The sequence below is a fragment of the Chiloscyllium punctatum genome, chromosome 10 (assembly GCF_047496795.1).
Source record: "Chiloscyllium punctatum isolate Juve2018m chromosome 10, sChiPun1.3, whole genome shotgun sequence".
NCBI classification, from domain to species: domain Eukaryota; kingdom Metazoa; phylum Chordata; class Chondrichthyes; order Orectolobiformes; family Hemiscylliidae; genus Chiloscyllium; species Chiloscyllium punctatum.
The window spans coordinates 122,206,939-122,232,431 of record NC_092748.1 but is presented as its reverse complement, the minus strand read 5'-3'; the positions used below and the strand labels follow the sequence as shown (position 1 = coordinate 122,232,431).

General features: G+C 44.8%; 1 protein-coding gene across 2 annotated transcripts in view; it reads left to right on the top strand.

The window, feature by feature from the left end:
- The window catches only part of glb1l (galactosidase, beta 1-like), a 91,065-nt gene that overhangs the window by 59,769 nt on the left and 5,803 nt on the right, over nucleotides 1-25,493 (top strand). For both annotated transcript variants that reach the window (XM_072580066.1, XM_072580067.1), the window contains 3 exons: nucleotides 12,675-12,793; nucleotides 16,580-16,654; nucleotides 16,728-16,817. In XM_072580066.1, coding sequence (XP_072436167.1) covers nucleotides 12,675-12,793; nucleotides 16,580-16,654; nucleotides 16,728-16,817 — 284 coding nt within the window. The remainder of the gene's footprint in view (nucleotides 1-12,674; nucleotides 12,794-16,579; nucleotides 16,655-16,727; nucleotides 16,818-25,493) is intronic.

Genomic DNA, 25,493 nt, shown 5'->3' with positions numbered 1-25,493 from the left:
AGGATTCACCCGATCTATCCTGTCTATACCTGACATATGCTTTCTTCTTTTTCTTAACCAATCCCTCAATTTCTTTAGTCATCCAGTATTCCCTATACCTACCAGCCTTCCCTTTCACCCTGACAGGAATATACTTTTTCTGGATTCTTGTTATCTCATTTCTGAAGGCTTCCCATTTTCCAGCCGTCCTTTTACTTGCAAACATCTGCCCCCAATCAGCTTTTGAAAGTTCTTGCCTAATACCGTCAAAATTGGCCTTTCTCCAATTTAGAACTTCAACCTTTAGATCTGGTCTATCCTTTTCCATCACTATTTTAAAACATATAGAATTATGGTCACTGGCCCCAAAGTGCTCCCCCCACTGACACCTCGGTCACCTGCCCTGCCTTATTTCCCAAGAGTAGGTCAAGTTTTGCACCTTCTCTAGTAGGTACATCCACATACTAAATTAGAAAATTGTGCTGTACGCACTTAACAAATTCCTGTCCATCTAAACCTTTAACACTATGGCAATCCCAGTCGATGTTTGGAAAGTTAAAATCCCCTACCATAACTACCCTATTATTCTTACAGATAGCTGCGATCTCCTTACAAGTTTGTTTCTCAATTTCCCTCTGACCGTTAGGGGATCTATAATACAATCCCAATAAGGTGATTATTCCTTTCTTATTTCTCAGTTCCACCCAAATAACTTCCCTGGATGTATTTCTGGGAATATCCTCCCTCAGCACAGCTATAATGTTGTCCCTTATCAAAAATGCCACTTCCCCTCCTCTCTTCCCTCCCTTTCTATCCTTCCTGTAGCATTTCTATCCTGCAACATTAAGCTGCCAGTCCTGCCCATCCCTGAGCCATGTTTCTGTAATTGCTATGATACCCCAGTCCCATGTTCCTAACCTTGCCTTGAGTTCATCTGCCTTCCCTGTTAGGCCTCTTCAATTGAAATAAATGCAGTTTAATTTATTAGTCCTACCTTGTCCCTGCCTGCCCTGACTATTTGACTCGCATCTGTTATCAACTCTCCCAGTCTCAGATTGATCTCTTTCCTCACTATTTCCCTGGGTCCCACTCCCCAACCTTACTAGTTTAAATCCTCTCAAGCAGCTCTAGCAAATTTCCCTGCCGGTGTATTAGTCCCATTCCAATTTAGGTGCAATCTGTCTTCTTAGATTAGATTACTTACAGTGTGGAACAGGCCCTTCGGCCCAACAAGTCCACACCGCCCCACCGAAGGCAACCCACCCATACCCCTACATCTACCCCTTACCTAACACTACGGGCAATTTAGCATGGCCAATTCACCTGATCTGCACATCCTTGGACTGTGGGAGGAAACCAGAGCACCCGGAGGAAACCCACGCAGACACGGGGAGAATGTGCAAACTCCACACAGACAGTCGCCCGAGGCAACTACTTGTCCAACTTGTACAGGTCACTTCTACCCTAAAAGAGATTCCAATGATCCAAAAATGTGAATCCTTCTCCCATACACCAGCTCCTCAGCCATGCATTCATCTGCTCTATCCTCCTATCCCTGCCCTCACTAGCTCGTAGCACCGGGAGTAATCCAGATATTACTACTCTCGCGGACCTCCTTTTTAAATTTCTGCCTAACTCTCTGTAATCTTCCTTCAGAATCTCAACCTTTTCCCTTCCTATGTTGTTGGTTCCAATGTGGACAATGACTTCTTGCTGGCCCCTCTTCCCCCGTGAGAACATTCTGCACCCTCTCTGAGACATCCTTGATCCTGGCACCAGGGAAGCAACACATAATTCTGCTTTCTCGCTGCTGGCCACAGAAACATTTGTCTGTACCTCGGACTACAGAATCCCCTAACACAATTGATCTCTTGGAAGCCGACATACCCCTTGTTGCATTAGAGCCAACCTCAATACCAGAAACTTGGCTGTTCATTCTATGTTCCCATGTGCATGGATCACCCCCTACATTTTCCAAAACAGCATACCAGTTTGAAATGGGTATATCCACAAAAGACTCCTGCCCTAGGTGCCTACCTCTCTTACCTTTCCTGGAGTTAACCCATCTATTTGACTGTATCTGAGACTTTCCCCCCTTCCTATAACTGCCATCCATCACATACTGTTGCTATGGCAAATTCCTCATTGCCTGTAACTGTCTCTCCAACCGATCCATTTGATCTGATAAGATTCACATCCAACATCATTTATGGCAGATATAATCCGCAGAAACCCTTAAACTTTCTTTAAACTCCCACATCTGACTAGAGGTACGTATCACTGTACTAAAGGCCATTTTTGCTCCTTCACAATCTACAGACCCAGAAAATAACACTGTCTTATTCCTCTACAAACACTGCCCCAGGTTAAGTTAATAGTTATGGCTTATATTTTAAGTTTAATCAAGAGACATATCTCCAAAAACATATAATCAAGAAAGAACCCACTCTACTCACTACTGCAGTCTTTCTATTGGACACACTTAAAACAGCGACTATCTTACCTGATTCTGTGCTATGAACTTTGCCCAAACAGGTTCCTCCAAGATTAGTTGTGAATTTCACTTAGGTTGGTGATGTCATTTCCTGCAATTTCACAGCACCAGGGACCCGGGTTCGATTCCAGCCTCGGGCAACTGTCTGTGTGGACTTTGCACGTTCTCCCATGTCCGCCTGGGTTTCCTCTGAGTGCTCCGGTTTCCTCCTACAGTCCAAAGATGTGCAGGTCAGGTGAACTGGCCATGCTAAATTGCTCATTGTGATTGGTGCATTAGTCAGAGGGAAATGGGTCTGGGAAATGGGTCGAAGTGTCGGTGTGAACTTGTTGGACCAAAAGGCCTGTTTCCACACTGTAGGGAATCTAATCTAAAATTTGCTTTATTTTTAAAGCTGTTATCCACCTATTGAAATTACTGTGTTTGATCCTTTCAAACTCAACATAGGTTTGACCAGGGTCCCTCCTTAGATTCCTGAAACGTTGTCTATAGGCGTCTGGTACAAGCTCATATGCACTTAAAATGTTTTTTTTCACCTCCTTATACTCCCCAGATACCTCCTCTGATAGAGATATGAATACCCCACTAGCCCTACCTACAGGTTTTGTTTGGATCAACAAAACCCACATTGCCACTCAGCTGCTGCATTTGTTTAGCCACCTTTTCAAATGAGATGAAAAAAGCTTCCACATCCTTCTCATCACATTTAGGCAATGCTTGAACATATTTAAACAGTTTCTCATTGGCTTTCGCCCACCATGGATTTGCTCATCCTCATTCTCTTCCTCACTAGACTTGCCTTCAGCCTTTATCTCGAGCCTTTTAAAACTGACTTTCCTTTTTAAGTGTCAGTTTCTGAAGTTCAAACTCTCTTTTTCTTTCTCTTCTGCTTTTAATTGTAACTCAAACTGTTTCAATTCTGCTGCCCTGTCCTTATCTCTCACCTCTAACTCAAGTGCTTCATTTGCAATTGAATTCTTGCCATCTCTACAGATTTTGATGATTTCTCCAGCAAGTTTGAGTGCTGAGCTGCTGCTGTCATTATCTCTCCTTTCCTCACAGAAGCAGGCAGCTCCAATTCCAGCTTCTCTGCTAATTCCTGCAGCTTGGTCTCATTTACCTTTTGCAAAAATTCCAAAACCGCATCCACTTCCAGAAAACATTTGGCAACTGAAAGAGCCATTATTATCCAAAGCTTTATCTACCCAAGCAAACCAACACCCGAAATAAAGACACTAGCACCTATCACTAGCTGTTTAAAATCCGGCAAAGAGCCCCCAAACTATTCTGGAGTAGGCCAGACCACTCAAAACATTCTTAAGCAGGCAACCCCAGACCATAACTTTGCAATTTGTTTCGGTACGTGTACACTGAGAATTAATCAGAGTAGGAGAAAGTGAGGACTGCAGATGCTGGGGATCAGAGGTGAAAAATGTGTTGCTGGAAAAGCGCAGCAGGTCAGGCAGCATCCAAGGAGCAGGAGAATCGACGTTTCGGGCACAAGTCCTTCTTCAGGAATGAGGAAGGTGTGCCAATCAGGCTAAAATAAAAGGTAGGGAGGAGGGACTTGGGGGAGGGGTGTTGGGAATGCAATAGGTGGAAGGAGATTAAGGTGAAGGTGATAGGCCGGAGAGGGCGTGGGGGCCGAGAGGTCGGGAAGAAGATTGCAGGTCAAGAAGGCGGTGCTGAGTCCGAGGGTTGGGACTGAGATAAGGTGGGGGGAGGGGAAATGAGGAAGCGGTTGACTTCAGGATTTAAAACAGACAAAATATATTCACAAAATTACACAATGAAACACAAAGAATCGAATAAAGAACCCCTACAGAACTCAGTCTATCCAAACGAGACTTAATTATGCTGTTCCGAATATACATAACAGTCCCAGTAAGCAAACCCTTAAACACAGTAAAAATGAAACAAAAGCTTACAGATCGAACTTAGAAGGGCAGAAAGAGAGAGAGTTTAGCAATCTTTCTTCACACAGTCCACAGCTGAACTCCCAAACTAGTTCTGACTAAACTGCTCAGCTAGAGAGCTGGCCATGCCCCCTTGACTTCAGATCACTTCTAAAAACATAAAAGTTTTGGCCTGAAGTCTCATCTGTTTAGATATAAACAAAAAGGCCTCCCAATACCGTTTTATTTCTGTACCAAAGCAGGTGTTTCAGAGCTCAGAGGGTTTTGTGACCCCTCTGAAAAAAATCAAGAATACAGTATCCTTGGGAAAAGGAACAGGCCAGAAAAAAGGGCCAGCTTTGTGACAAATCACAGGAAGTGGGTGTGCAGGTGTAGCATATAATAAAATCGACGTTTCGAGCAAAAGCCCTTCATCAGGAATGCGATTTTACTGCTCCTCGGAACTGCTGTGCTTTTCCAGCACCACTCTACTCCAGAATCTGGTTTCCAGCATCTGCAGTCATTGTTTTTACCTTTTACATAGCGTATAATAAGAAACGCAAATTAAATCTTGGCATTGATTGTAAAAAGACTGGATTAAAAAAGCAAAGAAGTGCTGTTACAGTTATCTACGTTGCTGGTGAGTCCACACCTAGAGTACTGTGTCAGGATTTGGTCTCATAGAAGAATACAGCGCACTTTGGCCCTCGATGTTGTGCCGATCCAAACCCACCTAACCTACACTAGCCCACTATCCTCCATATGCCTATCCAATGCCCGTTTAAATGCCCATAAAGAGGGAGAGTCCACCACTGCTACTGGCAGGGCATTCCATGAACTCACGACTCGCTGAGTAAAGAATCTCCCCCTAACATCTGTCCTATACCTACCACCCCTTAATTTAAAGCTATGCCCCCTTGTAATAGCTGACTCCATACGTGGAAAAAGGTTCTCATGGTCAACCCTATCTAAACCCCTAATCATCTTGTACACCTCTATCAAGTCACCCCTAAACCTTCTTTTCTCCAATGAAAACAGCCCCAAGTGCCTCAGCCTTTCCTCATACGATCTTCCTACCATACCAGGCAACATCCTGGTAAACTTCCTCTGCACCCGTTCCAGTGCCTCCACATCCTTCCTATAGTATGGCGACCAAAACTGCACACAATATTCCAGATGCGGCCGCACCAGAGTCTTATACAACTGCAACATGACCTCAGGACTCCGGAACTCAATTCCTCTACCAATAAAAGCCAGTACGCCATATGCCTTCACTGCACTATTTACCTGGGTGACAACTTTCAGAGATCTGTGTACATGGACACCAAGATCCCTCTGCTCATCCACACCACCAAGTATCCGACCATTAGCCCAGTACCCCATCTTCTTGTTACTCTTACCAAAGTGAATCACCTCACACTTACCCACATTGAACTCCATTTGCCACCTTTCTGCCCAGCTCTGCAGCTTATCTATATCCTGCTGTAACCTGACACATCCTTCCTCACTGTGTACAACTCCTCCGACTTTCGTATCATCCGCAAACTTGCTCACCCAACCTTATTGGTGACATGAGGAAGGATGTGGTAGCAGTAGAGATAGTTCAGAGGGATCACTAGGTTGATTCCAGCAATGAAAGCTCTGTTGTACGAGGAGCAGTTTGATAACTTGGGCTTATACTCACTGGAGTTCTGAAGAATGAAGGAGGATTCTGATTGAGGGATATAAAATACTAAAAGGATTGATAAGGTGATTGTTAAACAGATGTTCTCCCTTGTGGGACAGTCTCCAACAAGAGGACGTAGATATAGAGTGAGAGGAGGGAAGTTCTAAACGGAGATGGGGAGAAAATGTTTCTCTCAGAGGGTTGCGGATCTGTGGAACTCACTGTCCCAGAGGGCAGTGAAAGCAGAATCAGTAACAGATTCAAGAAAGAAACTGATATGTTTCTGATGAAACACAGGACGCAATACCAAAATTGGAGGTGTTGTGGACAGTGAAGAAGGTTACCTCAGATTACAACAGGATCTTGACCAGATGGGCCAATGGGCTAAGAAGTGGCAGATGGAGTTTAATTCAGATAAATGCGAGGTGCTGCATTTTGGGAAAGCAAGTCAGAGCAGGACTTATACATTTAATGGTAAGGTCCTAGGGAGTGCTGTTGAACAAAGAGACTTTGGAGTGCAGGTTCTTAGCACCTTGAAAGTGGATTCGCAAATACATAGGATAGTGAAGGACGCGTTTGGTATGCTTTCCTTTATTGGTCAGAGTATTGAGTACAGGAGTTGGGGGGTCATGTTGCGGATGTACAGGACATTGGTTAGGCCACTGTTGGAATATTGCATGCAATTCTGGTTTCCTTCCTATCGGAAAGATGTTGTGAAACTTGAAAGGTTCAGAAAAGAGTCTGAATAGGCTGGGGCTGTTTTCCCTGAAGCGTAGAAGACTGAGGGGTGACCTTATAGAGGTTTACAAAATTATGAGGGGCATGAATAGGATAAATAGACAAAGTTTTTTCCCTGGGGTCCGGGAATCCAGAACGAGAGGGCAGAGATTTAGGGTGAGAGGGGAAAGATATAAAAGAGACCTAAGGGGCAACTTTTCCATGCAAAGGGTAGTACGTGTATGGAATGAGCTGCCAGAGGAAGTGGTGGAGGCTGGTACAATTCCAACATTTAAAAGGCATTTGGATGGGTATATGAATAGGAAGGGTTTGGAGAGATATGGGCCGGATGCTGGCAGGTGGGATGAGATTGGGTTGGGATACTGAAGGGTCTGTTTCCATGCTGTACATCTCTATGATTCTAATTAAGGAGAATCCCAAAGTCTTTTATTCTTATATAAGAAGTTTGAGTGGAGTTAGGCTGGAAGCTAAAAGCTAGGACGGACAGAGTTGTCATCTCTGGGTTGTTGCCGGTGCCACGTGACAGTGAGGCAAGGAATAGGGAGAGAGTGCAGTTGAACACGTGGCTGCAAGGATGGTGTACGAGGGAGAGCTTCAGGTATTTGGACAATTGGACTGCATTCTGGGGAAGGTGGGACCTGTACAAACAGGACGGGTTGCACCTGAACCAGAAGGGCACCAATATCCTGGGAGGTAGGTATGCTAGCACTCTTCGGGGGGGTTTAAACTAATTTGGCAGGGGGATGGGATCCGGACTTGTAGTCCAGCAAGTAGGTTAGCTGTTTTTCAGGATGTCCAAGAATGTAGGGAGGCTGTGGAGAAGGTAGCACTGACAGGGAATACTTGCGGACACAGAGATGGGTTCAAGTGCGTATACTTCAATGCAAGGAGTATCAGAAATAAGGTGGGTGAACTTAAGGCGTGGATCGATATTTGGGACTACGATGTTGTGGCCATCACGGAAATGTGGATAGAAGAGGGACAGGAATGGCTGTTGGAGGTTCCTGGTTACAGATGTTTCAGTAAGATTAGGGAGGGTGGTAAAAAAGGAGGGGGTGTGGTGTTGCTAATTGGAAATGGTATAACGGCTGCAGAAAGGCAGTTTGAGGGGGATCTGCCTTTGGAGGTAGTATGGGCTGAAGTCAGAAATAGGAAAGGAGCAGTCACCTTGTTGGGTGTTTACTATAGGCCACCCAATAGCAGCAGAAATGTGGAGAAACAGATTGGGAAACAGATTTTGGAAAGGTGCAGAAGCCACAGGGTAGTAGTCATGGGCGATTTCAACTTCCCAAATATTGATTGGAAGCTCTTTAGATCAAGTAGATTGGGCGGGGCAGTGTTTGTGCAGTGTGTCCAAAAGCTTTTCTAACTCAGTATGTAGATTGTCCGACCAGAGGGGAGGCCATATTGGATTTGGTACTTGGTAACGAACTGGGACAAGTGATGGGCTTGTTAGTGGGTGAGCATTTTGGTGATGGTGACCACAATTCTGTGACTTTCACCTTGGTTATGGAGAGAGATAGGTGCGTGCAACAGGGTAGGTTTTACAATTGGAAGGGTAAATACGATGCTGCAAGACAGGATCTGAGGAGCATAAATTGGGAGCATAGGCTGTCAGGGAAGGATGTCATGGAAATGTGGAACTTTTCCAAGGAACAGATACGACGTGTCCTTGATATGTATGTACCTGTCAGGCAGGAAAGAGATGGTCGTGTGAGGGAACCTTGATTATCGAGGGAGATTGAATGTCTTGTGAGGAAGAAGAAGGAGGCTTAAATAAGGTTGAGGAAACAAGGTCAGACAGAGCATTGGAGGGATACAGGATAGCCAGGAGGGAGCTGAAGAAAGGGATTAGGAGAGCTAAGAGAGGGCATGAAAAGTCTTTGGCGGGTAGGATCAAGGATAACCCCAAGGCATTTTATGCGTATGTGAGAAACATGAGAATGACGAGAATGAGGGTAGGTCTGATCAAGGACAGTAGTGGGAGACTGTGTATTGAGTCGGAAGAGATAGGAGAGGTCTTGAATGAGTACTTTTCTTCAGTATTTACACACGAGAGGGACCGTATTGTTGAAGAGGAGAGTATGAAACGGACTGGTCAGCTAGAGGAGATACTTGTTAGGAAGGAAGATGTGTTGGGCACTTTGAAAAACTTGAGGATAGACAAGTCCCCTGGGCCTGACGAGATATATCCTAGGATTATGTGGGAAGCAAGAGAGGAAATTGCAGAACCATTGGCAATGCTCTTTTCGTCTTCACTGTCAATGGGGGTGGTACCAGGGGACTGGAGAGTGGCGAATGTTGTGCCCCTGTTCAAAAAAGGGAATAGGGATAACCCCGGGAATTACAGGCCAGTTAGTCTTACTTCAGTGGTAGGCAAAGTAATGGAAAGGGTACTGAGGGATAGGATTTATGAGTATCTGGAAAGACACTGCTTGATTAGGGACAGCCAGCACGGATTTGTGAGGAGTAGGTCTTGCCTTACAAGTCTTATTGAATTCTTTGAGGAGGTGACCAAGCATGTGGATGAGGGTAGAGCAGTGGATGTAGTGTACATGGATTTTAGTAAGGCATTTGATAAGGTTCCCCATGGTAGGCTTATGCGGAAAGTCAGGAGGCATGGGATAGTGGGAAGTTTGTCCAGTTGGATAGAGAACCGGCTAACCGGCCGAAGTCAGAGAGTGGTGGTAGATGGTAAATATTCAGCCTGGAGTCCAGTTACAAGTGGAGTTCCGCAGGGATCAGTTCTGAATCCTCTGCTGTTTGTAATTTTTATTAATGACTTAGATGAGGGAGTCGAAGGGTGGGTCAGTAAATTTGCAGATGATACAAAGATAGGTGGAGTTGTGGACAGTGAGGAGGGCTGTTGTCGGCTGCAGAGGGACTTAGATATGATGCAGAGCTGGGCTGAGGAGTGGCAGATGGAGTTCAACCCTGCCAAGTGTGAGGTTGTCCATTTTGGAAGAACAAATAAGAATGCGGAATACAGGGTTAATGGTAGGGTTCTTGGTCAGGTGGAGGAACAGAGGGATCTTGGGGTCTATGTTCATAGATCTTTGAAAGTTGCCACTCAGGTGGATAGAGCTTGTAAGAAGGCCTATGGTGTATTCGCGTTCATTAACAGGGGGATTGAACTCAAGAATCGTGAGGTGATGTTGGAGCTGTACAGGACCTTGGTTAGGCTACATTTGGAGTACTGTGTGCAGTTCTGGTCGCCTCATTTTAGGAAAGATGTGGAAGCTTTTGAGAGGGTGCAGAGGAGATTTACCAGGATGTTGCCTGGAATGGAGAATAGGTCGTACGAGGATAGGTTGAGAGTGCGAGGCCTTTTCTCATTGGAACAGCGAAGGATGAGGGGTGACTTTATAGAGGTTTATAAGATGATCAGGGGAATAGATAGAGTAGACAGTCTGAGACTTTTTCCCCGGGTACAACAGAGTGTTACAAGGGGACATAAATTTAAGGTGAAGGGTGGAAGGTATAGAGGGGATGTCAGGGGTAGGTTCTTTACCCAGAGAGTGGTGGGGGCATGGAATGCGCTGCCTGTGGGAGTGGCAGAGTCAGAATCATTGGTGACCTTTAAGCGGCAATTGGATAGGTACATGGATAGGTGCTTAAGCTAGGACAAATGTTGGGCACAACATCGTGGGCCGAAGGGCCTGTTCTGTGCTGTATTGTTCTATGTTCTATTTTCTATGTAAGCAGATAAAAGAGATATAAAAGAGACCTAAGGGGGCAACGTTTTTACACAGAGGGTAGTGCGTGTATGGAATGAGCTGCCAGAGGAAGTGGTGGAGGCTGGTACAATTGCAGCATTTAAGAGGCATCAGGATGGTAATATGAATAGGAAGGGTTTAGAGGAATATGGGCCAAAGCCTGGCAAATGGGACTAGATAAGGTTAGGATATCTGGTCGGCATGGGTGAGTTGGACCGAAGAGTCTGTTTCCTTGCTGTACATTTCTATGACTCTGAGTCCAATTGCCTACACACACTCCTAATTCCTGTGTTTGCTGAAATCTATATAAAGTACATCAACTTCACTATCCTCATCCATACCTGGGCACCTCCACGAAATGTTCAGCTTGACCTCCCTGTGATAAAGAAATGCTGACTTTGGCTGATCAAACCTTGCCTCTCAAGTGGAGTTTAATTCTCTTTAAGAATTTTATCTCGTAGTTTCCTGAACACTGATGTGAGACTCAATGGTCTGTAATTCCCTTGTTTATCTCTACCATCCATCTTGAAATGTGGAAGCACGTTAGTTCTCGTGCGTGTGAGAAATCGTGTCTCACTAACTTGATTGATTTTTTTGAAAAAGTGACGAGGAGGATTAATGAAGACAGAACGGTAGATGTGATCTATATAGACTTCAGGAAGGTGTTCGACATGGTTCCATATGGTAGACTGGTTGGCAAGGTTAGATCACGTGGAATATAGGGAGAACTAACCATTTGGATACAAAACTGGCTCAAAGGTAGAAGACAGAGGGTGGTGGTGGAGGGTTGTTTGTCAGACTGGAGGCCTGTGACCAGTGGTGTACCACAAGGATAGGTGCTGGGTCCAATGCTTTTCGTCATTTATGTAAATGATTTGGATGTGAACATAGGAGGTGTAGGGTGTAGGTTTGCTGCTGAGCTGTAGGTTTAATATCCAGACGTTTAGGAGGTGTAGTTAATAAGTTTGTAGATGACACCAAAATTGGTGGTGTAGTGGACAGCGAAGGTGTTTATGTCAGAATACAATGGGATCTTGATTAGATGTGCCAATGGGCTGAGGAATGGCAGGTGGAGTTTAATTTAGATAAATGCTGCATTTTTGAAAGGCAAATCAGGGCAGGACTTTAACACTTAATGGTAAGGTCCTAGAGAGTGTTGCTGAACAAAGAAACCTTGGAGTGCAGGTTCATAGCTCCTTGAAAGTGGAGTTGCAGGTAGATAGGATAGTGAAGATATGAGAGCCTTTGTTGGTCAGTGCATTGAGTACAGGAGTTGGGAGGTCATATTGTGGCTGTACAGGAGATTGGTTTGGTCAGTTTTGGAATACTGCATTGAATTCTGGTCTCCCTGCTGTAGAAAAGATGTTGTGAAACTTAAAAGGGTTCAGAAAAGATTTACAAGGATGTTGCCAGGGTTGGAGGATCTGAGCTATAGTGAGAGACTGAATAGGCTGGGACTGTTTTCCCTGGAGCGTCGGAAGCTGAGGGGTACCTTATCGAGGTTTATAAAATCATGATTGGCATGGATAGGGTAAATAGACAAAGTCTTTTCCCTGGGATTGGTGAGTCCAGAACTAGGGGGCGTAGGTTTAATGGGAAAGATTTAAAAGTGGCCTGAATGGCACATTTTTCATGTAGAGGGTGATGTGTATAGAATGAGCTGCCAGAGGAAGTGGTGGAGGTGGGTACAATTCTGATATTTAAAGGGCATCTGGATGGGTACATGAATAGGAAGGGTTTGGAGGGATATGGGCCAAATGCTGGCAAATGGGACTAGATTCATTTAGGATACCTGTTTGGCATGGACGAGTTAGATCGAAGGGTCTGTTTCTGTGCTGTACATCTCAATGCCTATGACTCCCCTCCAGTCCTGAGTGGCTGGGCCACCTGACCTGAACGGGTCCTTGAAGCTACTTTCATAATCAATATTAACATGGAGTTGTCAAGATTCTAAACTTTGAGAAAGTTTGAAAGTTGGAGACAAAAATGCCAAATTAGAACTAAACACAAACAGACCCCCATCAGCAGCACAGTGGGCCGAACCTTCTGAGATGTCTGAATGTTTTTCAATCAGTTTGTATCTCTGTGGGGGACTGGGGAAGGCTGTGTATGGGAGGCACAGGGAGTAGGTGATGGGGTTTTGGGGAATACCATGATATCAGAATCCTGATTAATTCCTTCCGCAGGTGCTGACTACAATACCAAGTACCGTCCTATTACCACCAGCTATGATTACAATGCCCCTCTGTCCGAGGCAGGAGATCCCACACAGAAGTTTTATGCACTGCGAGATGTGATTAGTAAGGTACGAACCAATTACCCTCGCCTCTATATCAGAACAGGATGATGTGACCAGAGCTCAGGGGAGACTGAAGACACAAGAAGGAGTGTATCTGAAGAGGTGGGGAGGGAGGTGGATGAATGGACAGGATCAGGTTCTAATCATAGATTTTCTGGTTGAAGGAGTTAACCTATGCATGGCAAACTGCCATAAGTAGCAATAGTTTTATAAATAGTTAACTGTTTTTAGAGGCTGCTGTTTTAGGAAGGAATATTGGTCAAAGTACTATCTCGATATCCATTTCCCACGGTTTGCTGTATAAAGAGTAAAGAACATTACAGCACAGGAACAGGCCCTTTGGCCGTCTAAGCTTGCACCGATCCAGAACCTCTATCTAAACCTGTCGCCTATTTTCTAAGTGTCTGTATCCTTCTGTTTCCTGCCGATTCATGAATCTGTCTAGATACATCTTAAATGACGTTATCTTGCCCACCTCTACCACCTCAAATGGCAATGTGTTCCAGGTCCCTACCACCCCCTGCATAAAGAACTTCCCACACAAATCTCCCCTAAATCTTGCCCCTCTCACTTTGAACTCATGACCCCTAGTAATTGAGTACCCCACTCTGGGAAAAATCTTTTTGCTATCCACCCTGTCTGTACCTCATGATTTTGTAGACCTCAATCAGGTTCCCCCTCAACCTCCATCTTTCTAATGAAAATAATTCTAATCTACTCAACTTCTCTTCATAGCTAGTGCCCTCCATACCAGGCAACATCCTGGTGAACCTCATCTGCACCCTCTCCAAAGCATCCACATCCTTGTGGTAATGTGGCGACCAGAACTGTACGCAGTATTCCAAATGTGGCCAAACTAAGTCCTATACAACTGTAACGTGACCGGCCAACTCTTGTACTCAACACCCTGACTGATGAAGGAAAGCATAGTGTATGGCTTCTTGACCACTCTACTGACCTGCGTTGCCACCTTCAGAGAACAGTGGACCTGAACACCCAGATCTCTCTGTACATCTGTTTTCCCCAGGACTTTTCCATTTACTGTATAGTTCGCTCTTAAATTGGATCTTCCAAAATGCATCACCTCTCATTTGCCCAGATTGAACTCCATCTGCCATTTCTGTGCCCAGCTCTCCAATCTATCTGTATTCTGCTGTATTCTCTTACAGTCCTCTTCACTATCTGCTACTCCACCAATCTTAATGTCATTTGCGCATTTGCTAATCAGACCACCTATACCTTTCTTATGGAGATGTGGGTGTACTGTACCTTTAAAAGAGTTAAAAGCTAGCAGAACTACCTGTCACAGCACCGTGTTCTGAATAAGATAACAATGTAACACTTGGTGGAGAGCTAGCTTAGCAGCGTTGCCTGGAGATGAAAAAACAAATTCGGCTAATCGATTTAAACTATACCCCGAAAAATATCAAATTCCAATTAAGTTTGAATTGAGGACAGTAGCGCCTCAACTAATGAACTTAATCAGTTCCGGGACCCGGTTCACAAACTGAATCAATTTTTCCCATTGTTGGGATAACGTAAGAATGCATGGGCGTAGCAACGAACGCTGTCCACAGCACGCACGCTAAAGACGAACTAAATGAGATCACGCGGGGCCCGAGAGCTTTTGTGTTCAACAAACGTTTTGCAAAGCAGAACAATGAAACCACGTGGTTGCACATGGGCTTTTTGCGTTCATACCTTTGTTTGTACCTTGAATTTCGTATGTAAGTTGAAGCAAAATTTTACATACAATCCTGTTCGCAAACCGATTTATTCGTGAACGGAGACGTTCGTATGTCGAGGCGCTACTGTATAATGACAATCTTCAAAGCCAATGACACAAGCCAATGCTTTGGGGGTGTAAGACCAGAGAAAATTTAACAGTTGGAAGGAGAACTGCCAAGCCAACAACACCTGCAGACGGCCCGGAGAGTAGCTCTCTTAAGGGTACCTTTATTGATCAGTAACCTGGAAAGGATAATCCTGAAGAAGAAGAAAAGAAGACTCGATTTCTGGCTGGTTTTGAAAACTTGAATTTTTGGTAAATCCTATTCGGGGGTTTTATCGGACTTGTGTTATAGAAGGGAAAGAAAAAGATCGGTTAGAGAAAGGAGTTGTAAATAGTTGTTAGTTAATTATTCTGTTATACCTTAAGAAACAAAGGTGTTAATTTTTACTTTAAATAGTTCGTGGCCTCTGGAATTTTCACAAGTTATCGCATGGGACAATTCTTTTCTGTGTTGCTGGTTTAAATTAAGCAGGAGAGTTTACCCCCTGTCGTAACACCTTCCTCCAGATCATTTATGTATATCACAAACAACAGTGGCCCCAGCACGGATCCCTGTGGGACACCACTGGTCACAGGTCTCCATTTTGAGAAACTCCTTTCCACTACTCTCTGTCTCCTGTTGCCCAGCCAGTTCTCTATCCATCTAGTTAGAACATCCTGGACCCCATTCAACTTCACTTCCTCCATCAGCCTACCACGGGGAACCTTATCAAACGCCTTACTGAAGTCCATGTATATAACATCAACAACCCTTCCCTGATCAATCAACATTGTCATTTCCTCAGAAAGTTCTGTTAAGTTGGTAAGACATGATCTTCACTGTACAAACCTTGCTGCCTATCACTGATAAGCCCATTTTCTTCCAAGTGGGAATAGATCCTATCCCTCAATATCTTCTCTAGCAGGTTCCCTAACACTGACGTCAGGCTCACTGGTCTATGATTACATGGATTATCCCTGCTACCGTTCTTAAACAAGGGGACAAAATTAGCAATTTTCCAGTCCTCTGGGTCCTCACCCCGGTTCATAGAGACCTTGAAAAAACTGACCCTCCAATAGTGTGGCACTCCCTCAGTACTGATCCTTAGACAGTGCGCTGCTCCCTCAGTACCAACCCTCAGACAGTGCAGCACTCCCTCAGTACTGACCCTCCGACAGTACAGCATTCCTTTAGTACTGACCCTCCGACAGTGCGGCACTCCCTCAGCACTGGCCCTCCGACGGTGCGGCACTCCCTCAGCACTGACCCTCCGACAGCGCGGCACTCCCTCAGCACTGACCCTCCGACAGTGCGGCAACTCCCTCAGTACTGACCCTCCGACAGTACGGTATTCCCTCAGTACTGACCCTCCGACAGTGCGGCACTCCCTCAGTACTGACCCTCTGATAGTGTGGCACTCCCTCAGTACTGACCCTCCGACAGTGCGGCACTCCCTCAGTACTGGCCCTCTGACAGTGCGGCACTCCCTCAGTACTGGCCCTCCGACAGTGCGGCACTCCCTCAGTACTGGCCCTCCGACAGTGCGGCACTCCCTCAGTACTGATCCTTCGACAGTGCGGCACTCCCTCAGTACTGACCCTCCAACAGTGCGGCACTCCCTCAGTACTGACCCTCCGACAGTGCGGCACTCCCTCAGCACTGAATTTCCAACAGTGTGGTACTCCCTCAGTACTGCACGTGGGAGTGTCAGCCTCGGTTCAGATTTAATTCAGACATTCTGCCAGCGAATTAGACTGTAATCCTGAGTTCCACTTTCTCAACATCTTTCTATCTGTGAAACTCAGTTTCTCAATGCAAGTACATCTCATTGCACAGTCTCAATTGCTGAATATTTAGATTTGCAGTGTGGAAGGTGCTTTACACTATATCTAACCAAATACTGTCTCTGTCCTGGGTGTGTTTGATGGGGACAGTGTAGAGGAGCTCTTCATGGGGGCTGTAATTCATTTGTGAGAAATATTGCAGCTTAATTTTTTATTCACTCTTATTTTGTTCTCAGTTTCGAGCTATCCCTTTGGGTCCAGTACCTCCACCCACTGTGAAGTTTGCATATGGTACTGTCCGTATGACCAAGGTAGGCGTTTAGACTGTTGGGTCGTTTGTGGCTTCCCTGTGGTCTCTGGCTGACTGTTGCTTTTATCTTTCAGTTTGGAGCACTACTGGATTTCCTGAATGTGCTGTCACCCAGAGGAGCTGTCAATAGCACTTACCCTTTGACCTTTGAGCAAATGCAACAGGTAGGAGGTCAGTGCATTGTGAAGAGCTTTTGAGCTAGGTCTAGGTGCAGTTCCACTCTAATGTAACTGCATCAAAAGGACAGGTATTTAAAATGGGATAGAATGCAGATTATTGCAAAAATTTCAAAATTGAATGAGTTTTAAACTGCTATCACCACCCTCCCATCCCCAGTCATGTACATGAGCGGTGAATTTGTAGCTGTCGGGATTCCTGAGGAGCAGTGAGCAATGTGAGAAATGGCAGAGCCCCTTTACACTGTTCTGAGGTTGGAGGAGATGATAGAGATTGGCACGGGCAGGCACAGGTAGATACAATAATAAGGAAGAGATTTTTAAATTTGTAGCCTTGCTGGACCAAGTGTAGATCAACAAAGCACATGGAAGAGTCTGAATGGAATTTGGTGTAAATTTTGACATGGGCATGACGGTAATTTTCAGAGGGCACAAAGTGGGCGATGACTAGCAGTGATTTGGCATCATTGAGTCTGGATGCATTGGATGCTTTGAATATAAATTTCTGTTGTAAGATTTCTGACTTTACTGATGATACCAAACTGGATAAGCTGTGAGAAGGATGCAAAAAGGTTTCACGAGGACTTTGATAGCTTCATTGAATATGTTAGACAATAGAATAGAATGTGAATAACTTTGTTAGAAAAAAACCCAGAAAGACAGTATATTTTTAAAGTGGTGACAGTTTGGGGAGTGCAAGTGCATAAGATGGTCTGGGTGTCCTTGTTCATAACTCACTAAAAGCTTGCCTACAGGTGCACTCAGCAATGAAAAGGGCAAATGGTGTATTGGCCCTCATTTCAAGGAGGCAAAAGTGAGGACTGCAGATGCTGGAGATCAGAGTCTAGATTAGAGTGGCGCTGGAAAAGCACAGCAGGTCAGGCAGCATCCGAGGAGCAGGAAAATCGATGTTTCGGGCAAAAGCCTTTCAGCGTTCCTGTCGATTTTCCTGCTCCTCCGATGCTGCCCAACCTGCTGTGCTTTTCCAGCACCACTGTAATCTTGACCCTTATTTGAAGGAGCTCTAGGAACAGGAGTAAAGACGTTCGTAGATGAGGCCAGTGTGGTTGATGCAGTTTTCACCATGAGCTTTGATAAGGTTCCTAATGGGAGACTGATAGCATGGTTAAGAGCCCATAGGGATCCAAGGAAAGTTTCCCAACTGGATCCACAATTGGCTGAGTGGCAGGAAGCAGAGGGTGATAGTTGAGGGAGTGATCTTTCAACTGGAAGTCTGTGTCCAGTGGGGATGCACAAGGGTGAGAGTTGGGGTCTTTGCTGTCAGTGATTTATATAAATCAGTTAGACACGAATGTAGGAGGGTTGATCAGAAAGTTCATGTATGATGTGAAAATTGGTGGGAGTGGTAAAGAGTGAGGAAGAAAACCTTAGATTACAGAAGGATATAGACAGGCTAGTCAGTGGCAAATGGAATTTACTCTGTATAAATGTGAGGTGATGTACATGAACAGGATAATCAAGAGAAAGGAATACATGACGAGGGGTAGGGCCCTGGGAAGGACTGAGGATCAGAGAGACCTTGGTGTGCATGTAGAAAATGGTTAAGAAGATATGTGGTGGACTGCCTTTATCAACCAAGGCACAGGTTTAAGAGCAGAGAGATTATGCTGGAACTGTGTAAAACGTGGTTAGGCTGCAGTTGGAGTATTATATGCATTTCTGGAATCCACATTATAGGAAGGATATGATAGCACTGGAGAGGATGCAGGAGAGACTTACTGGGATGATGCATGGTCTGGAGAGTTTTAGTTACAAAGACAGACCAGACACTCTGGGGTTGTTTTGTTTGGAGAGACCACACTGAGGAAGGCCATGTTTCAGCTGTATAAAATTATAGGGAGTGCAGACAGGGTGGTGAGAGAACCCCTATAAGACCCATGGAAAGTCACTAATTAATCTCCCTATAGAGCTTGTTGAGTATGAGTTCCCCTGGTAATAGACAATGGCTTCCCCAGACGGAACTTGAGCCTTCATCTGAAACCTTTTAAAAACAGAGCCATGGAATTGTCTCCACGGGTGTTTTTACTGGTGGTGGTTGATGGTGGGAAGGTGACTCACTTTTGAGTAGGTAACACTTTTGGGTAGAAAGAAGGGGGGGAATAAAGCAGATGATGTGCGGGGGGAGCTCTTGTGGCAGAGTGGTAGTGTCCCTCTGAATCAGCAGGCCCAGGTTCAAGTCCCTCCTGCTTTATCGATGGGTGATAACATTACTTGAGCTGACTAGATAAAAAATAAACAGGTGAAAAACAAAGTTGGATTCTGGGTCAGGCGGGGGAGAAGTGCTCATGTGGTGCAGTGGTAGTATCCCTCCCTTTAGAACATAAAACAATACAGTGCAGAACAGGCCCTTCGGCCTTCGATGTTGCGCCGACCTGTGAACTAATCTAAGCCCATCCCCCTACACTGTCCCATCATCATCCATTTGCTTATCTGAGGATTGTTTAAATCTCCCTAATGTGGCTGAGTTAACGACATTGGGAGGTAGGACATTCTACACCCTTACCACTCTCTGAGTAAAGAACCTGCCTCTGACATCTGTCTTAAATCTATCATCCCTCAATTTGTAGCTATGCCCCCTCGTACAAGTTGACATCATCCTAGGAAAAAGACTTTCACTGTCTACCCTATCTAATCCTCTGAACATCTTGTATGTCTCTATCAAATCCCCCCTTAGCCTTCTTCTTGCCAATGAGAACAGGTTCAAGTCTCTCCGCCTTTCCTCATAAGACCTTCCCTCCAGACCAGGCAACATCCTGGTAAATCTCCTCTGCACCTTTTCCAATGCTTCCACATCCTTCCCGAAATATGGGGACCAGAACGGTACACAATATTCCAAGTGTGGCCGCACCAGCGTTTTGTATCGTTGCAGCATGACATTGCGGTTCCGGGACTCAAACCCTCTACCAATGAAACCTAACACACCATATGCCTTGTTAACAGCACTATCCACCTGGGTGGCAACTTTCAGGGATCTATGTACATGGACTCTAAGATCCCTCTGCACATCCACACTACCAAGAACCTTTCCATTGACCCAGTACTCTGTCTTCCTGTTATTCTTCCCAAAGTGAATCACCTCACATTTAGCTGCATTGAACTCCGATTGCTACCCCTCAGCCCAATTCTGCAGTTTATCCAAGTCCCCTGCAACCTGTAACATTCTTCCAAACTGTCCACTACTCCACAGACTTTAGTGTCATCTACAAATTTACTAATCCGCCCACCTATGCCTGCGTCTAACTCATTTATAAAAATGACAAACAGCAGTGGTCCCAAAACAGATCCTTGTGGCACACCACTAGTAACCGGACTCCAGGCTGAATATTTTCCATCAACCACCACTCGCTGCCTTCTTTCAGAAAGCCAGTTTCTAATCCAAACTGCTAAATCACCCTCAATTCCATACCTCTGCATTTTCTCCAACAGGTAAAAACAACGACTGCAGATGCTGGAAACCAGATTCTGGATTAGTGGTGCTGGAAGAGCACAGCAGTTCAGGCAGCATCCAAGGAGCTTCGAAATTTGCCCGAAACGTCGATTTCAAAGCTCCTCGGATGCTGCCCGAACTGCTGTGCTCTTCCAGCACCACTAATCTAGAATTTTCTCCAACAGCATACCATGTGGAACCTTATCAAAGGCTTTACTGAAGTCCATGTATACCACGTCAACTGCCCTACCCTCATCTACATGCTTGGTCACCTTCTCAAAAAACTCAATGAGGTTTGTGAGACACGATCTGCCCTTGACGAAACCATGTTGACTATCTGAAATCAAATTGCTGCTAGCTAGATGACTATAAATCTTATCTCTCATAATCCTTTCCAAAACCTTTCTTACAACAGAAGTAAGGCTCACTGGTCTATAATTACCTGGGTCATCTCTACTCCCATTCTTGAACAAGGGCACAACATTTGCAATCCTCCAGTCCTCTGGTACTAAACCTGTAGGTAATGATGACTCAAATATCAAAGCCAAAGGCTCTGCTATCTCCTCCCTAGCTTCCCAGAGAATCCTCGGATAAATCCTATCCGGCCAAGGGGTCTTGTCTACTTTCACTCCTTCTACAATTGAGAACACCTCTTCATAATTACCTTCGATCCTTTCTAGTCTAATATCTCTTACCTCATTCTTCTCCTCTACAATATTCTCCTTTTCCTGAGTGAAAACTGATGAGAATGTTCTTTTAGCACCTCTCCAATCTCCACAGGGTCCACACTTCTGTCTTTGATTGGTCCTATTCCTATCCTAGTCATCCTTTTATTCCTCACATACCTATAGAAAGCTTTAGGGTTCTCCTTTATTCTATTTGCTAAAGACTGCTTGTGTCCTCTCTTTGCTCTTCTTAACTCTCTCTTTAAATCCTTCCTAGCTGATCTGTAACTCTCCATCACCTCATCTTGTCTCATCAACACATAAGCCTCCCTCTTCCACTTAACAAGAGATGCAATTTCTGCAGTAAACCACAGTTCCCTTACCTTATCACTTCCTCCCTGCCTGACAGGGATATATTTATCAAGGGCACGCAATATCTGTTCCTTAAACAAGCTTCATGTTTCCATTGTCTACATCCCCTGCATTTTGCTACCCCATTCTATGCATCCTAATTCTTGCCTAATCGCATTATAATTGCCCTTGTCCCATTGATAACTCTTGACCTGTGGCATGTACCTATCCCTTTCCATCGCTAAACTAAATGTAACTGAATTATGGTCACACTCTCCAAAGTGCTCACCTACAACTAAATCAAACACCAGGCCTGGTTCATTAGCAAGCACCAGATCCAGTGCAGCCTCCCCTCTTGTCGGCTCTTCGACATACTGTGTCAGGAAACCCTCCTGTACACATTGGACAAAAACTGATCCATCTGACGTACTAGAGTTACTGCATTTCCAGTCAATGTTGGGGAAGTTAAAGACCCCATAATGATCACCCTGTTCCTTTCACTCCTACCCAGAATAATTTTGCTAATCCTCTCTTCCACCTCCCTGGAACTCTGTGGAGGCCTGTAAAAAACTCCAAGCAGTGTGACCTCTCCTCTCCTGTTTCTATCCTCAGCCCACACTACCTCAGTGGACGAGTCCTCATCAAAAGTTCTTTCAGCCACCGTTATTCTATCCTTGACGAACAAGGCCACACCTCCCCCTCTTTTACCACCTTGCCTGTTCTTAAGGAAAGATGTAACCCCTGGAACCTGCAACATCCATTCCTCACCCTGCTCTATCCATGTCTTTGAGTCAGGTAGCCTGGGTTCAAGTCCCACCTGTTCTAGAGGTGTGTAATAACATCACTGTGCGAGTTGATTGGAAAATAGGTTTTAAAAACGCAGACCCATAAGTAGAGGCTCGATTTTCAACAAAACCTGAGCTTCCTGAGTTATTGCAGGCAGAAGCCTCTCTTCTTGGTTGAGGGGTCAATGACAAGACGATGTAGACTTAAGGGAGAAGAGGTTTATTCGGGATGCGAGGAGAGTCGTGGGAATCTGGAACTTTCTCTAAAGATTGGGAAAGGCAGCAAAGCTTATAAAACTGAAGAAGGATTTAGATGTGCACTTGAGATGCCAAGGTAGACAAGGCTTTGGGAAAAGGAGAATGGGATTGGAATAGTTAGGTGGTTGTTTTTGACTGGCACAGACTGGTTGGCTAAAGGGGCCTGTTTCTGAGCTGTATATCTCAATAATGAGACAAACCAAATTCTTTAAGAACAGTTACCGCGAGGGTAGTAGAGGAAAGGTTAATATAGACTTTTACTCATTTTGTCTACCAATTGAAATATAATCTGATCAGGGTTCTAACTTCAGGTGTAAAGATTTCCAGGAGATCATTGACACTTTGGTATAAGTCAGTTGCCATCACTACTATTTCCTACCAGAGATTCCCTAAATGAATCTGCTGGATTTAGTCCATTTGGATTGGTTTATGGTCATGAGAGAAGTTCCTAAATGAGAAAGGCAAATCCTCAATGTTGGATTACATCTCCATGTTTCTAAGCTCACTGGAGCACATAAGCTATTACAGGAACATTTAAAAGACTCAAAGGCGAAAATGAAGGAATGTGTGGATAAACATCAAGAATGTTTCATGTGGGCGAAAAATTATTGGTATAGTCACCTTTACAAGGTGAACCTGTAAAAGCAACTTTAGTTAGTGGGGGTTAGTCAGTGAATTATCTGAAAAATACAAAAGCAGAAATTGTTAGAAAAAACACACCAGTTCTGAAGAAGGGTCACTGATCCTTAAATGATAACTCTGCTTTCTGTCCACAGATGTTGCCAGATCTACTGAAATTTTCTGTCAATTTTTATTTTTGTTTCTGATTTCCAGCATCCACAGTTCTTAACTTTTTTTAATCTGATAAATGCTAATTGGTTTTGTCATATAAACATTCTGTAAAAATATTATCATAGGGAAGAGGATAAGGAAGGAACAAGTGTGTCAGCTGGTGAGAGCAGTGGAGGATGGCAGAGACAAATAGAGTGAGCTAGGACGACAGGTAGACAATTCTCAAGTGAACGTCCAACAAATCAACTCACAAACACAGAAATACTGAGACAGTTAGACACTCGCCTCATATTTCGAGGAAGGATAATAGGAGGATTTTGTAAGATTACTGAGAGAATGTGAGGTAATCTGCTGTAATACCCTGGAAGAGTCTCATACACCTGATATACATTAGTTCAACGTGGTGTGGACATGGGAGAGCCAGGATCAATAAAACAACATCCTTACTGATTGTAGACATAACAAGTTCAGGTATATCTTGCACAAAAAATGCAGGGCAACTCCAACAGCCTACCAATTCCCACCCCATCAGTCTACTTTGTATTATCAGTAAAGTGATGGAAGGGATCAGTAACAGAGCTATCAAGCAGCACCTACTCAGCAATAACCTGCTCAGTGACGCCCAGTTTGGGTTCCCCCAGGGTCACCCAGCTCCTGACCTCATCACAGCCTTGGTGGTTTGGAAGGATGCTGGAAATCAGAAACACAAATAAAAATTGCTAGAAAATTTCAGTAGATCTGGCAACATCTGTGGAGCAGGCAGGTTGGACTAGTTTAGTTTGGGATTCTGTTTGTCATGGTGTACTTGGACTGAAGCCACACACATGTTTCTGTGCTGTATGACTCTATGACTGTGGACAAAAGAGCTGAATTCCAGAGGGGAGGGGAGAAGGACAGTCCTTGACATCAAGGCTGCATTTGATCGAGTGTGGCATCAAAGAGCCCCAGAAAAACTGGAATCAATGGGTATCAGGGGGCAAAGTCTCCAATGTTTAGAGTCAGACCTGACACGTAGGAAGATGGTTGTGGTTGTTGGAGGGTCAGTCATCTCAGCTCCAGGACATCTCTGCAGGAGTCCCTCAGGGGAGTGTCCTAGACCCAACCACCTTCAGCTGCTTCATCATTGACCTTCCCTCCATCAGAAGGTCAGAAGTGGGGATGGTCCCCGATGATTGCACAGTGTTCAGCACCATTCCCCACTCCTCAGATACTGAAGCAGTCCATGTTCAAATGCAACAAGATCTGGACAATATCCAGGCTTAGGGCTGACAAGTGGCAAGTAACATTCATGTCACACCAAGTGCCAGGCTGTGACCATCACCAATCCCATGACATTCAATGGTATTACCATCATTGAACCCCCACTATCAATATCCTCAGGGTTACCATTCACCAGAAACTGAACTAGACTCTGCATTGAAATACTGTAGCTACAAGAGCAGGTCAGAGACTTAGGAATACTGCAGCAATTCTGCTCCTGAGTCCTCAAAGCCTGTCCATCATCTACAAGGCACAAGTCAGGAGTGTGATGGAATACTCCCCACTTGCCTGGATGGGGGCAGCTCCAACAACACTCAAGAAGCTCGATGCCTTCCAGGACAAAGCAGCTGCTTGATTGGTACCACATCCACAAATATCCACTCCCTCCATCACCCACGTTCAGTAACAGCAGTGTGTATTATCTACAAGATATTACTCTGCAGAAATTAACCAGTTCTTAGTACCTTCCAAATCCATGCCCAAGGACAAGGGCAGCAGGTATACATTCAAGTTCCCCTCCAAGTCCCTCACCATCCTGACTTGGAAATATATCATCGTTCCTTCAGTGTCGCTGGGTCAGAATCCTGGAATTCCCTCCCTAAGGGCATTGTGGGTTTACCCACAGCACATGGACTGCAGCGGGTCAAGAAGGCAGCTCACCCCCACCTTCTCAAGGGGCAACTAGGGACGGGCAGTAAATGCTGGGCCCAGACAGCGACCCCCACGTCCCATGAAAGAACATGAAAAAAATGTAGAAACAGAGAATCAGGAAACACACTTGATTGAACCTCATCAGAGCAGCTAGAGTTCACCAATCGTGTCCTTAACTGGATGGATCACCTTGACTCTTTATGGATTATAGAAAGGTGAATGTGGTCATGAAAGCCGGTTGATAACCAGTTCCATGGTTGGAAGACTGCATTGGCAGAGTTGGCAGTGGCCCATTCCTTTCTAAGATTAACTATTGAAAGGGAACTGGCAAGTGTCTAACATCAGGGTGAGAGAAATATCTACTTTGTTACACCAAATGGGTTATACCAATCTCAGCTGATGTCATTTGGCTTAAAGAATGCCTTTGCTACATTCTAGAGGCTTACAAACCAAG